This window comes from Periplaneta americana, chromosome 8 (assembly GCF_040183065.1).
Source record: "Periplaneta americana isolate PAMFEO1 chromosome 8, P.americana_PAMFEO1_priV1, whole genome shotgun sequence".
Taxonomy (NCBI): domain Eukaryota; kingdom Metazoa; phylum Arthropoda; class Insecta; order Blattodea; family Blattidae; genus Periplaneta; species Periplaneta americana.
Genome location: NC_091124.1, coordinates 6638675 through 6654555, shown reverse-complemented (window position 1 = coordinate 6654555; position 15881 = coordinate 6638675). Strand labels below are relative to the sequence as shown.

General features: G+C 34.6%; 1 protein-coding gene across 1 annotated transcript in view; it reads right to left on the bottom strand.

Moving 5' to 3' along the window:
* Positions 1 to 214: 214 nt before the first annotated feature.
* The window catches only part of LanB2 (laminin subunit gamma-1), a 219832-nt gene continuing 204165 nt past the window's right edge, over positions 215 to 15881 (bottom strand). Inside the window, exons 23-27 of the mRNA XM_069832299.1 lie at positions 13041 to 13243; positions 11304 to 11462; positions 10470 to 10587; positions 6669 to 6781; positions 215 to 4810 (exon numbers count right to left, since the gene is read on the bottom strand). Of these exons, the coding sequence (XP_069688400.1) occupies positions 4688 to 4810; positions 6669 to 6781; positions 10470 to 10587; positions 11304 to 11462; positions 13041 to 13243 (716 nt within the window). The 3' untranslated portion in view covers positions 215 to 4687. The remainder of the gene's footprint in view (positions 4811 to 6668; positions 6782 to 10469; positions 10588 to 11303; positions 11463 to 13040; positions 13244 to 15881) is intronic.

The following is a 15881-nucleotide window of genomic DNA, read 5'->3' as shown; positions in this document are numbered from 1 at the left end:
ACTAATGCATATTTAAATATTTGTCAAGAGATACAGGTGCTCCTCAATACACAGGAGCATGGATTCCCTTTAAATTGGGAACAGGTCAACAGTCGCCTAAATGCATCAAATGGATCTTCCAACACACCAACAGGTCTAAACTCATGAAGTGGATGTTCACCATACAACATGCTGCAAAGGCGTCTGATACATGCTTATATACAAACACAATTCATTACTTTCATAAAAATTTTATTATTTCTGTAATTTAGTAGTTCTTACTCAAAACGCAACAAATACAAATCTATAACTACCATAATCTCTTGAAATGTGAAAATACAGGATAAAAAATATATAACTAGTGGCAGTGAATGATACAAAATCAATCGAGGTAAGGTGAACTAAACATATGCCATACACTCATTCAACATCTTTGGTATTAAAATGACAATGCAAGGTACTCAGTTTTGCAAATCCACTACAGCACTGCATGGAATTTCAGGATTCATGTTACAAAAAATTAAATCGAAAGCTTAAAATGTTTGCAGCAAATGTCTAACTACACATATTTTTTAGTAAAATAAAAAAATATAATTGTTTACTGTATAATGTATTTATAAAATTTTTCACCATATGTGTAGAACTATGAACAATTCATGTTTAAACGTGTTTAAACTTAAAATTAAAGTACATGACAAATTAGTTAAAAATGAAATACTTGTGAATGTGACTCACTTCTGTGCAGTAACTTATTCATATACAGGTCTACCTTCTGCATGATATACAGAGAGAGGTTCCAAACCTTTGTACACAGACTTGCCATTTACCTACACAACATAAAGCAGAATTTAGCTCCCTGTGATAGGTTTGCACTCTTCCAGTGACCTTAATTCATTTGTTTGTCAATGCTGGATCTTGTGGTATCTTACATAAAGATACGGAAATACAATTTGTAGCTCCCTCATTGTACGAGTTTAGCTTACAACACTGTGCAGTGCAGTGAACAAGAGCCCCTGTATGTATGCTATTAGTGGGCAGTCATGTGAAATTGTTGCCTACATACAGGTGCTCCAAATTTTAATTCCATATCTGTACAATTACTAAGTACACAAACGAAGAGCACGTGTTTCTCGTTCGTCAATTCTAATCAAGCATGTCAAAGGGCATTTCACATTGAATTTGGTGTAAAACGTACACTTTCAAGGGGTGTAAATTAAGTGCATCTTGGGTAAAGCAAAATGATCTGCAACTCAAGGCGAAAAGATCAAACCTCCACCATGAACCAGTGCAATGCAACAGAATGACACACAAGGAAAGAATCCAAGATCTACTGGGGTGCAATCAGGGGATGGACGCAGATTTCAGACACTTTTTAATTAAAAAATATAATTTACACGATAAATTTCAAATTTATGAAGTAACTAAAATAAATTCTGTTACGGAGATTTTCAGGAAATTTATTCTTTGAAGCATTTTTTTTTTCAATGTAGGGAATTTAGGAAAGAATAGTTGGTGACACAATTTGCATAGCTGAATCTGCCAGGTGATCCTGATTGGTTGAAATTTAAACCATCTGAATTTTCAGTCTTGTCTGCAGTTAAGAAATCAGGTGTGCTGCGTTTTTATTGGCGTAGTTTTCAATGTTTGTTTTGTTTACAAATATAATCTTCTTTACCAAAGTAATTACAGCATATACAGTAAATATACGATAGCAAAACAACACCCAATGTTTTCTTTTCTTAAAACAAAAAAGACGTACTGAGGAGTCAATGGAAAGCGTGTTTGTTGCATATAATGAAAAAAAATCTCAATTGGCTTTAAGTGAAAGTGAAATCTGTGAACTGGTAATTCCATCTGTGTTACCTTCATCTGTGCTGTCAGTGAATAACGTGGTTGGACGCGAAATTAAATACAAAAAAATTATGGAAAACTAAATATAATTTGTTGTACTCAGGGGTGCATTTTCTAAGCTGTGTGAAATAAATTTAAAGGACCTCGAAGCTCTTTAAAAAAACAGGTGGGGTATTCATATCTTTGCCCTTTAAATACTTTACAAAAGCTACTGGAAGACGCATTCGTCTAATTTAATTACTACTTACACAACATTTAGATGGTTTATGTAAAAAGGACACTTAGCACCAGCTTTGTGACAATTTAGACAGAAGAATAGTTACCTATTCCTATGCACCATGCTTTACACAATATTAACATTTTTAAATTAATGGCTATATTAACATTTAGTGGTATTTAAAACAAATATAAACAAATGAGAACTGTATTTCTTTAAATGACCCCTTTCCGATGTTCCATTTTATCCAGACAGCCTCTGTTGTTGTTAGGTAAGACCTGAATTATTGTTTCTTTGCTGTTGGTTCCATCTCCCCCTGTGTAGTATTAATTTCCCCGGGGAAAAGGTCTGAATTCAACACTGTATCTAATGAATGTCACTGGAATTAAAAAAAACCGCGTACCTTCAAGTGATGTATCCAGAAATTCGTAAGAAAGTTTGAGACAATGAAAAACCTTATCACACAGCATTCAGGAAGCTGGAAACAGCCTGAAGAGACAAGACAGGAAGTAAAGGAACAGTTATGGAGTCACTGCAAAGACACTGATCTCTCACATTCTCACGAGCTGCTTACCATATGTCATGTGTTCAAGAATTGCACCAATGGCTAAGAAAAACGTGTACACTTTTGGTTATGGTTTCAAGATCTTCTTACTGGGAATCCCGGGATTTTAAACCTCAATTGGTTTACAGATGAAGCTTGATTTCATCTGAGTGGCTCTGTAAACTCTCAAAACTCGAGTATATGGGCACAAGAATCCCCCCCCCCCTCCCGGTTACCATGGAAGCTTACCTGAAAATATTCAATGCGTTTGTCAATCAGACTACTACTAAGATTTATTTTAAATCATCCGTCCTCAAGTGAGGTTGACCACTGGGATCCGGAATTAACAAAATATAAAAGATAAAGGGAAATGAAACGAGCAAATGATGATTCGATTTGTACATTAAAACAAAAATTTACGTGTTAACATGATAGTGTAAAATTTGAAGAGAGGCCTTCAGAATTTCCATTACAATCTTCTGAACCTCATAAAAGGGAATTTGAAAGGATGATGATGAGCTAAATTATAACTTCTGTATTTCCAACAAGATGGAGCAACGTGTTACAATTCAAATGTCAGCATCAGAGAAATTGAAAGTGTTTTTGGAGACCCAACTATCTGAAGAACTCTTTGGCTATCAAGATCTCCCAGTCTAACACCATCTGACTTCTTTTTTAGAGGATTATTGAAGAGGGAAGTTTACAGAATAAAACCTCGCACAATCGAAGCCCTGTCAAGAGATTGAAGCCGTAACCAACACCACTTCAAGAAGAGTATTCCGGGATTTGGAGGGATGCTTGAATGTGGAAGGGAATCATTTTCAGCAGAGGCTCTGTTTTACATAGTAGAAGGTATGTATAAATTTTCACGACAACTTTAAGTAACTTACAATTTCACGAATAAAAGTTTCGGGCCTCTAGCTAGCATATCAATCTGTACATTTGGCACACATTACTTCCACATAAAACTCTATATACATTATATGTTTGGTTTTCTGCTGCATTATCGATTAATTTTGAACAATTAATGTATATTCCAAACTAACATGAACAACAACTTCAAGAACCGACAGACAGCAGATACATCATTTGTACTGTTTGTAACCCAAGACATTGTTCTTCAAACAGAGTTTATAATTAATGGAGGCATGGCTAGGTTATAACATCATCGCCATGAATTGAACCCTCCGGTCAGTTCCATTCACTAAGAAAATTATCGTTTCTCATCTTCTCGGTAGACTCACGGGGTTGAGTACAGGTACATGAAGTACAGAATTTATTACAGTTCACAGATGGCACAAAAATAGTGTATGAAGTATTGGAAAGAAAATGCTTTCCCCTCACCTAGCTTGAGGAGTGCTAGTATTTCTGTTGAACACTCACATCAGTGTTTGGTAACAATGTAAGTAGTTCCTGATTTTCTTGCGAATTCAGAGGCAATATTTTCCATTGCATGTTCGCAAATAATTCAGAAGCTTCAATTCTTTTTACTATTTTCCTAAAACCATAATAAATATATCCGAAAGCAAATGTCATATAGCTGTAACCGTAATTAAAATTATTACATTTTCATTAAATGTTTTTACATACAATATGACACTACATGCAAATCTGGGCTCTATTTATAACGTCGTCAAATTTTCTAGTTGTCTACTCACTGATGGGTGGATCTACGATATGTAATAAAATTCGTCTTCTCCCATAGTCAATTAAATCTGCACAGAACTATAGGTCAAGACGCTGCTAAAACTGTTCATGGATGTGGAATACAAATTCTTATTCGTTAATTATGGCACATCGACGAAGTAGCAGATGAGCGCTACCACACAGAACTTCACTCACTCGCAGCACCATGTCTGTCTGTCTGTTGTATCTGTTAGACAGAGAGCAATGTATTTATGTGAAATTTAATCCTTTACATTCTTTGGTATCTGTTTCTGGGAAAATAAATGTTATAAACATATTTATCAATAGCGCAGGTCATTACAGCATCGGAGTAAATAAAACAAGGATCCACATTAAGTGTCCACAGATACAAAAATAAGCTCCAGCTGGCATCACAGTCACTTTTGATCACTTAGAAGCAGAGGGTTGTGCTAGGGCTCCAGCTGCACTCGCTTCCAGCAGCCATCGGGCAGGGAGTTGCTGATGTCCTCGATGTTCTGCACGTCTGCCTGCAGCCTGTCCACCTCGTCCTGGTAGTTCTTCACCCACACGGCCTGCAACACAGAGATGTGACATAACACTAACTCTAAGCTTTCATGGTGACCGTGAATTGGGTAATTTCTCAGTGTCCTTCTTTGCCCAGTGTCCAGGTGCATTGAAAGCTCTAACTTCGTTTTGTAAAAAGTGACGAGTCCTTACTCCAGCACATACCACATCCATCTGTTAGCAATTCAGGAACACAGCCCTTATAATTATACATAAAATCTTGCACAACACTAGGCTATCTATGTGTCCTCCTGCTAATCAGTTGTTAATAAATGAAATAGTAGTAAGTTTATCACCAATCACTATTTACATAGATCACTTCAACAAGACTACGGTTCCTGACAGAGTTACTAGATATCTTGTGTTGTACAGGACATACCATATTTGAGACTGTAAAAGCTTGTTTCTTATTGACCTCGTGTGAGACTTTCAAAATGCAGTATTTATGGACTATTAAAGAATGGCCATTTTTCATAATTTTCTTTAAATATTTTATGACTTTTCAGTCCAGATATCATGTATATGCTAGGTTATCGCATTACAGATTTTTTTTTTCTTTGTAGGTTATATTAAAGAATGGCCATTTTTCATAATTTTCTTTAAATATTTTATGACTTTTCAGTCCAGATATCATGTATATGCTAGGTTATCGCATTACAGATTTTTTTTTTTTTTTTGTAGGTTATATTAAAGAATGGCCATTTTTCATAATTTTCTTTAAATATTTTATGACTTTTCAGTCCAGATATCATGTATATGCTAGGTTATTGCATTACAGATTTTTTTTTTGTAGGTTATATTAAAGAATGGCCATTTTTCATAATTTTCTTTAAATATTTTATGACTTTTCAGTCCAGATATCATGTATATGCTAGGTTATCGCATTACAGATTTTTTTTTTTGTAGGTTATTTTACGACGCTTTATCAACATCTCAGGTCGCATTACAGATAAAATGAAAAATATCAAGTGATGAGTAATGCACACGGTCTAGTTCCTATATTCTTCTACTGTAGCCATTAACATTTGGTTGTGACTGTACAATACACCGCATACAGCTCAGAGCGCATAACAAATAATGCAGAACACAGTTATATTAAACAGAAAAACAGTACAAAACAGGCATACATTTATCAACGTTCCTAATTCAAACTAACAATTTATAAAATAAATATAATGATAAGATAATATATTACATTTCAGAATGATTGAATTGATTTAGATTTCATATGACAACAATGTTGGTCTTTCACTTGCTCCCAATTTGTCGGTAATTGATCTCAGTTCTGAATTGTATTTATTAAGACGCGAATTTTTTTATATCAAAATTAGGGGTACTTCTCCGTACAAAAGAAAGAGATTGTGTGTGTATATTTAGAGAAATAGGAAAAGATCTGCACTTCGCTTCACAGAAGCTAAAGTCCAAGTTACCTTAAATTTTAATCACAGTTGTCTTTCGCTTTTTAAACAATTAGTAAAGATTCAACCTTGCTAACTAATGCTAAAAAGAAATAAAATATCAATAACCACAATACACTTTGTATTATGCAGTAATGTGATATATATTAAATTTATAAAAATGAATATTTTTCACTAGAAATCAATAATTTTATTGGAAAATTTATTAGCTCAAAACCATTTCAATTGTTTCTTTTATTTAATCCCAAGTAATAAAATTACAATAAAATAGGCTGCTAATAAAATTAGTAATTTAGTGTCAGTACTTTTAGATATTGTCTCAAATTATGTGCACATTTATTGCGAAAAACATTACATCTCAAGGTTGGTTTTCACTGGCATTCTGAAAACCTGGTAACCACAGTTTGTGGAGCTCGGATTACTACAACAAGCAACTGAACTTATTCACCTGTGAGATCCTGGCTTCCTTGAGCTCTGCAATGCGTCCGTCCAGGTTTGCTGTCTTGAGGTCGTCCTCAGCTCTTTGCAGTCGCAATTCTAGATCGTCTAGGAGTGCAGGATCTGGACAGATGAATGAATCGTGTTCATATTGGCGTCATGTCCAATTATCACCTTGTAATTATATATATATATATATATATATATATATATATATATATATATACTTTTTTTTTTGGAAATGAATTCCGTCAACTATTCGACTGTTCAATTTTACTTGTAAATTATGTACAACTCTCTTCGTCTAAAACCTCACTAAACAATGTTACATGTTACTGTACAACCAGATGCACTCCACTTTGCCCATGCTCCATTATGAGGCTAGGACCCAGTGAAATGTAGTAGAGAAGCTGTTTCTAAGTGAGTGGCAGCTAAGGCAGGTCCTGTTTTACATAGTTGGCGGTATGTGCATATAAATTTTCAAGACAAACTTTAAGTAACTTACAGATTTATACAGATGGATCTCTAAATCCTAATAATGGAACATCAGGAGCAGGGTATTATATTCAAAATATCAAGAAAGTTATTTCATACCATGTTCATCCTCCTCCAGTCTTGACACTGAATTGCTAGCTATTGATGCTGCTCTTCAGTGTGTTACTCAAATTTCTGAAAAATCTATTTGCATACTTACCGACTCCAAGGGGCTATATTTAATATAATTAAATATGTACCAAACCTATATGCACACAGAATTATTCCAATTCAGAAACAACTACGTAAACTAAAAAAACTCCAAAAGGAAATAACATTTCAATGGATACCTAGTCATTGTGGTATACCTGGAAACGAGAAAGTCGATAATATTGCAAAACAGGCAACATATTTGCAACCAAGACCTCGTCAAGTGATATCTCTATCCAGTGCTTTTACTTCAATAAAGTCTCATTTTACAAACCTATGGATCAACAATTGGCTCTCTTCTGACAAAGGAAGAATTTTACAGTCTGTACAAAAGAAACCAAATGACCTGGAAATGTACAAAAACTTGCCCAGACATGTTCAAACATTTTTAACAAGAGCCAGAACACGTCACATTGTCACTCAATTGTGCCTACACCGATTTCACATTTCTGATAATCCTACTTGTCTGTGGTGTAATAATCATGATGAAGATCTGGAACACATTCTTCTATACTGTCCATACATAAACCACAAAAGAAGTAAATTAAAATCATCAGTACCAGTTGCAGAAGACACAGCCCTGCAGTATATATTGACTATACCCCACCTCTGGCTACTAGCAACAGGCATCTATAACGAACACGATCAAAATACCCCTCATTTTTCATGAAAAACAACAACTGAATATACTACAGTGGACTATAGTGGACTTTATGTTGTCAGCAAACAGCTGGATACATTAAGAAGATTGATATTTAAGTAACTTACAATTTTATAGACAAGAAACTCCAATGCTATTCTGCTATGGCACTGTCTACATGTCTAGTATTCTAAAATTAACAAAAGACGGATGCGTCTACTTATTACTGAGTCAAAAGATAGCCACTAATTACGTCATTCTGAAGAGCTGCACCGAATTGTAAAAGAGAGAGAGAAGAGAAAATGATCAGTCATCATCTACTTTGTGTACGAAGGTTGTTTGAAAAGTCCATAGCCTGATATGGAATTGTCCCCTCTGAGATCCACATGCTTGGTCCACTACCGGTGCTGCTATATCCCCTTGTACACAGATTCCTCGAGGTCTGAAAAAAAAAAAAGTCTTCTGCTGCTGAGATAACCTCTTCATTTGACGAAAATTTCTTCACACTCAAGCGAGTTTTGACCTTTGGGAAAAGAAAGAATTCTGAAGGTCCGTCATCTGGTGAGGGGTGCAGCAACAATTCGAATCGTATTTCGTGTAGTTTAGCAACTGCAATGGCAGACATTTGAGCAGGTGCATTGTCGTCATGAAACAACACTTTCTTCTTGGCCATACCCGGCCCCTTCTCGCGAATTTTCCCATTCAGTTGCTGCAGGAGCTTTGAATAATAATCTCCCATTATTACTCTCCTCTTTGGTAGATATGATTATCCCCTTTGAATCCCAGAACACAGACGCCCTGCTAATTGAACAGCTTTTCTTTTCTTTGGAGGTGAAGAATCGCTGTGCTTCCATTTTTTCGCCTGCTGTTTTGTCTATGGTATGTAGTAGTGGATCCAGGTTTTATTAGTGGTCACAAACTGCCTCAAAAAATCGGGCTTATTTTTCTCGAATCGAGCCACACAATCCCTCGAAATTTTACATCGGAAGTGATTTTGCTCCAGTGTTAACAAACTCGGACCCACCTTGTGGAGACCTTGGACATGCCCAATACATTGACTAAGATGTGGTGCACCTGTTCAGTTGAGATACGCATAACTTCGCTAATTTCCCGCACTTTCAGTCAACGCCATATCATGGATTTCTTCACTTGTTGCTGTTACTAGGGTCATCTTCCGCACTCTCTAGGTCTGCTTTAAGGGGAGAGGATGGTATTTTTTAAAACTTTTTTCCTATTTGGTGTAAAATATTAATTTTTTGTATGTAGAGAAATCATGGCTATAGCAACTCAACCAAATATAAATATTTTGAAAAAAATTTTTGGGAGCCAGATTTGAAAACAAAAATGTACCCAGTGCAGGATTTTACTAAACTCGATATATCTAAACAATTTTTAAAGATAAATTCAAACACTTTGTTAAAATTTATTTGTAAAAGCATTCTCTACAAACTGTCTATAACAGAATTTTGAATTAGTTCCTACATTTGTAAAATAAACAATTAAAATTTAATGGCATTTTTTTATTTTCTTTCTTGCAAACAGACAGACTTATTTTCAAAATGAAATCAATTAGGAAAATTCTGTTACAGAGAAAAGTTTCCTAGTAGTCTAGAGAATGTGTATTCTAAATTTCATACATATATATTTAATATTTCAAAAATTATACCGATTTTTGTCTGGCAATGTAGCAAAAAAATAAAGTTCCAGAAACAGTAATCAAAGGGAGTGTGATTTAATAATCCAGAGCGCAGGAACTTTAAAAATGGCGTCTCAACATCCAATAAGAGCACAGATATCCACAAAATGTTATACAATGTACGTATTCCACACACATCACAGAGTATTTTAAAGAAAAATTTGGTTTTGAAAAAAAAAAAAATGAAGTTCCGGAAACAACAAACAAAGGGCGGTGTGATTTAAAAATCCACAGTGCAGGAAGTTTAAAAATGGCGTTTCAACATCCGATAAGGGCACAAATACCCACAAAATATCGTACAATATATTCCACACATATCACAGAGTATTTTAAGGAAAAAATTTTATTTTTCGAAAATTTACTCATTTTTCACCAAAAAATACCATCCTCTTCCCTTAATTTCTGTTGGACTCATTCCCTTTTTTTTTTACCAAATATTCGATAGCTTCATTTTTGCCAATCTGTTTGGCGCACTAATTAAACTACACAAACTATAGTCAACAGAAAATTATGATTTTTCGTTCTTGAACTGATGTAAAATGGCCACTAACAATGGCAGCATTGTTGACACGTTTTCAATGCCACTTATGTGTCAGACCACGAACTTTCCTAAAGCACCTCGTAATGTGGTATTTGGGATGGAGAGAACAATACATCATATTTGTGCATACTGTATCAAAATTGGAATTATAGAGCTTCCATCGCATTTTCTGTCGGACTGGAAGAAATCCTGTAATAATAAACAAAAGAACCACAGAATACAATACTGTAGTAACTAGTTTCTGCCTCACCTATATGCGGCACCTGGTTCAGCTCCTCTATGATAGCCTGGACGTCCTCCAGAGCCTTTTCAACTTGTCTAGTAACGTTTGCAGATTTACTCTTGGCTTGACCAACCTTATTTTTTGCCTGAGGATAGAAGACAGTTAATGTTACAAGAAAGCATCATAGTCTTTGTGTATCTTTCTTTTTCTTGTGATGATTATTTTTACAAGTATAATATTTGGCAAAAATCACGGGAACTTTTTCCATTACTACATGAATGCACAAGCAAGCTGTTTGGATCATGACGTTCACACTGCTTGAGATGACAACTTAGTCTTTCTTATCCTATTAATCACATTTAAGTACTATTTTGTCTTTCCTACGACATATTGAAACACTCCGTAATCGATAGCTCCTTGGTTAGAATGGGTCAACATTCACAGAAGACTTTATAATTTCTGTCAATAAATTCTTATTTAATTTTTATGTAACAGCTCCATAACCAATTTCTATCCAGTTAATTGTAACTAAGGTACTCTGTTCAAGATGAAATAACTTGAGGCAATGGTGGCATATGCACTTAATCACGTAACGTGTTAATGTATTGTTGTGAACTGTAATTTTAATTAAATATATATAGGCCTGCTTTTCCATTTCTGTTCACTTGAAATAACTGTACTCTATATTTCACGCATAATACGGAAGTCAGGCCAGTATGTTAAGCTTTAAGTGACATTTTACCTATCCCAATATTTCTGTGAATGGCTTGTCAGCTCTGCAGTGTTGCCAGACTGATCACATAAAAGCAAGTTTGTTAGCATTGCAGAACACTAAGTACTAATCTGAATGTGACTCATCACCGTTGTTGTGAGCTCCTCATCTTTAACAGCCAGGTCTTCGAGATCTTTTATTTTGTTTGCTGTTATGGCCACTTGGCCCTCTAACTCCTGAGCCTCGTCTCGAACCTTGCCGGCATCATTTTTAGTCTGTTCAGCTCCTTGCCGAATTGAGTCAGCTTCCTGAAACAGTAACAGGCTCAAACTTAAAACTAATTTGTGTAATAATGTTCACAGATGTCTTATCCTGGTCCTTATCATAGTCCAACGTGATCTTTATCATGGTCCTTGTTTTTGTCATGGTTCTTGTCGTGATTTTGGTCCTAATCATGATCCTTATTGTGGTCCAAAGTGATCCTTATCATGGTCCTTGTTGTCTTTGTCATGGTCCTTGTCGTGGTGCTTGCTGTTATCCTTTTCTTTCTCTTTGTCCTTGTCAGGGTCCTTAAAATGCTCCTTATTGTCTTTGTCATGGGTGACTGTATATTGGAACACTTCAATGTAGTTCGACAGATATGAAGATGTCTTTCTGCAGGGTCATGTCAATGTTGTGTGAATCACGCTACATTTATTTTATTTTATTTTATTTTATTTATTTATTTAAATTTAAATATACAGAATAAAGAATATAATTACAAACAACAGAAATAGAAATAAAATAATACAATCAATATAAAAAAGGAGATACAGTAGTATTAACAAAATTTGAGACCGAATAAGCAGAGCTCGTGTTCGGTCGCAGTTCAGATATATTATTAATAGGCCTATAAGATAACATAACATAACATAACATAACATAAAATAAAATAAAATAAAATAGGAAATAAAGTTAAAATTACAGTTACAGAAATTATATAATACAATATTAATATAAGAGAAATATAGAAAATAAAAAATAAATAAATAAATAAAATGAAATAGGAACTGAAATTTAAATTACAGCAGCAATGGATTTATATAATATAATATTAACACTAGAGAAGAATAATATCGCATGTGAAAAGTAGGACAATATATAAATATATATATATATATATATATATATATATAAATATATATATATAAATTATAGAATAAAAATATAATATAGGTTGATTCATACACATAGGCTATAAATTTATTTAATCAAATTGAAGATATTAACACGTTTCTAATTTTCTTGTTATATGTTAGTGGGTTACATGTTAGAAGTTCTGGGTGTAATTTAGTTAAAGCATTGTACAACCGAGGGCCAAAATTTATGCTATGCTTTAGACCAGCAGATGTGAGACATTTAGGTTCTACTAATGTTGAATTAATATTTCGTCTTGTGTCATAATTATGTGTCTGTAATACAAACTTATTACGATTTTTATGGTAAAATTTTAACAGCGTATACTTATAAATTTGTTCAATATTAAATACATTAAATTCAGAATAAATTAATTTAGTTGGATAATCGAAACGTTTCTTCAAACAAATTTTAATTATTCGTTTTTGTAGTAAATTTAACGGACTAAGATTAATTTTTGTACTTCCACCACCAAGAATCGTCTCACTCTTTTTTTGGGGAACTGTATGCTTATTTAAAGATCCAGTAGCCTATGTGAGAGGAACAACTGCATTTGTGACTAATTTAAATAATCGATTATATTGTTTTCCTTGTCTTCTCTTCGCAAAAGGAACGAAAACAGAAATATCTGATTTTGGCAACATTTTCGAAAATAATTTAATTTTTCTTTTCAGTCTATGCAATTCTTAATGTGCAAACTCGTCACACACCTGAGACGCCTGTTCCGCGTACTTCTGCTGGGCCTCCTGGGCAGTGTCGCGGGCGATCTGTGCATTGTGCTCCGCACCAGCCAGGGCCAGCTTGGCGTCTCCAGTTTTGTTCTCTGCATCAGCAATCAGCTGTCGGATTTCTGGCACCAGACCCAGGGCATCCTGCGCCTTATCTTTGCTCTCCTGCACTTGGTGGTCAAATTCTGTATGATGAACAAATTGTATCAGTTAAATAATTCACTTTAAATATAATAGTAAACTTTCTTTGTGTATAACAAAACAGAGAGAGAAATAATACAAACTAAAAAATTTAGACAATGCTTACTTTATCTTCATACATTTCACTCATTTTTTAACAATTCAATTCAGTGGTTGTTTGTGGCATTTTAGTTTGGTAGGGATGGACTAAAATTTTCAACATATAAAACTAACTATGAAATATCACACTGAAATTTATATCACTCATTTTTTATCTGTATTGAAGATGAAGTGATATCGAATTCTTGCTCTAGTCCTTATTGCTGCTGCTGCTGCACAATTCAGGTGGCACTGAAGGGATCAACGCAAGTTCCAGGTACGAAATTTCGCTGGATAATTGAATAAATATTTAAAGAAGTTGCCTATTCATATTTTATGATGCCAAGTATTGAAACTGCAGCCATGTGAAGCTTGTTTCTCAATCACTTGATCATAACTGAATAACATAAAAACTGTATGAATTTTATATTGGAGTGTAGGCTTTCATGGCCGGCGTCAATAGTAGAAAAGTTTTCCGGGCTATGAGGCCGTGGTCTGTTGGTTGTGAGACCAAGAAGATGTTCACCGCAGCAATGAACGAAACGTTTGGTCTCACAACCAACAGACCACGGCCTCATAGCCCGGAAAACTTTTCTACTGTATGAATTTTCTTTATTAAAACTCAACACAAATAATAACACCAATTTAAGGTTCGAATATTCACTGAACATGAACTTTCTAATACGGCCCAAGCTGTGGCAACGAGGGGGAGAAACTTTTTGTTCTTTTTGATATTGCTTGCTTTTTTTTTTTTTAGTTGGTTATTTAACGACGCTCTATCAACTACTAGGTTATTTAGCGTCGATGAGATTGGTGATAGCAAGATGATATTTGGCGAGATGAGGCCGAGGAGGATTCGCTATAAATTACCTTGCATTCACATTACGGTTGGGGAAAACCTCGGAAAAAACCCAACCAGGTAATCAGCCCAAGAGGGGATCAAACCAGCGCCCAAACGCAACTTCAGACTGGCAGACAAGCGCCTTAACCGAGTGAGCCACGCCGGTGGCTGATATTACTTGTTTTTTTTTAGTAGGTTATTTTACGACACTTTATCAACAGCTTAGGTTATTTAGCGTCTGAATGAGATGGTGGTAATGCTGGTGAAATGAGTCCGGGATCCAGCACCAACAGTTACCCAGCATTTTCTCGTAATGGGTTGAGGGAAAACCCCAGAAAAAACCTCAACCAGGTAACTTGCCCCGAACGGGAATCGAACCCGGGCCACCTGGTTTCACGGCCAGACATGCTAACTGTTACTCCACAGGTGTGGACAATTATTGCTTGTTAATTGGGTGTCCATTACGAGGGATTTTACTGTATTTATTTTTAAATTGTGATTAAAGTTACGAAATAATAATAATAATAATAATAATAATAATAATAATAATAATAATAATAATAATAATAATAATATTTATTAATTCTATACACTTGAGCTACATTAGGCATTGCAGCCCGAAAGAGCAGAAGCTCGTGCTCGGGCGCAGTTCAGATCAGTTATACAAAATATATCACAAAATTACGAGAGTTCATTGAGCACAATCACATTAATAAATGGTAAAATACATACAGCATGTAATAACAGGGTCTATATACAAATACAAAATAGAGAAGTACATGAATATTAGAGTAACAATTTTTAACTCAATTAGCTTAAACAATTAAATAATTAATCTGATTTGTTTCTTAAATCTATGTGTGTTAAGTGTACTTAGCTCAGGGTAAGCTCTAATTAATTCATTATATATTTTGGGTCCAAAATTTCTGCTGTGTTTTAATCCAGCAGTTGTGTGGCATTTGGGAGTATTTAGAAAGAAACTGTAGTTTTGTCTCGTATGGTATTCATGAGGATCAAATTTAAATTTATTGTGGTTTTTATGGAAGTAAATCAGCAATGTTTGTTTATAAATTTGTTCTAGATTTGATACGCCAAATTCCTGAAAAATTAATTTTGTTGGGTAATCAAAAGGTTTATATAGACAAATTTTGATAATTCTTTTTTGGAGCAAATTTAAAGGATGGAGAGTCGATTTTGCCATTCCTCCCCAACCTAAAATACCATACTGAATTATTGATTGAAACAGAGCTAAGTACACAGTACGCAGAACATAAACAGGTAAATAAGAGCGTAGAATGGAAAATTTGTGGATTGTTTTACGCAATCTGTTACACAGGAAGGAGATATGCTTGTCCCATTTTAAATGTTGGTCAATAATAATGCCTAAATATTTAACTTGTGAGGATATACTCAAAGCGTTACATGAGCAAGTAGGTAGGTTACAATCATGTATAGTTATACTTATATTATTATTTATTTCTAGTTGCTCAAGGCCATGTGATGTTAATGAAAATGGTATTAATTTTGTTTTAGAAACGTTCAAAGAAAGTAAGTGAGCATCCAGCCATTCTTTAATAATATTAATACCACTGTTAGAATTTTGCTATAGATATGTACTTTCTATGAAGTATGCTGCCAGGATAAGTGTGACTTTCAGAGCTACACCGCGAGAGAAGAGGTCAGCTCCTTACACATGTCAACTA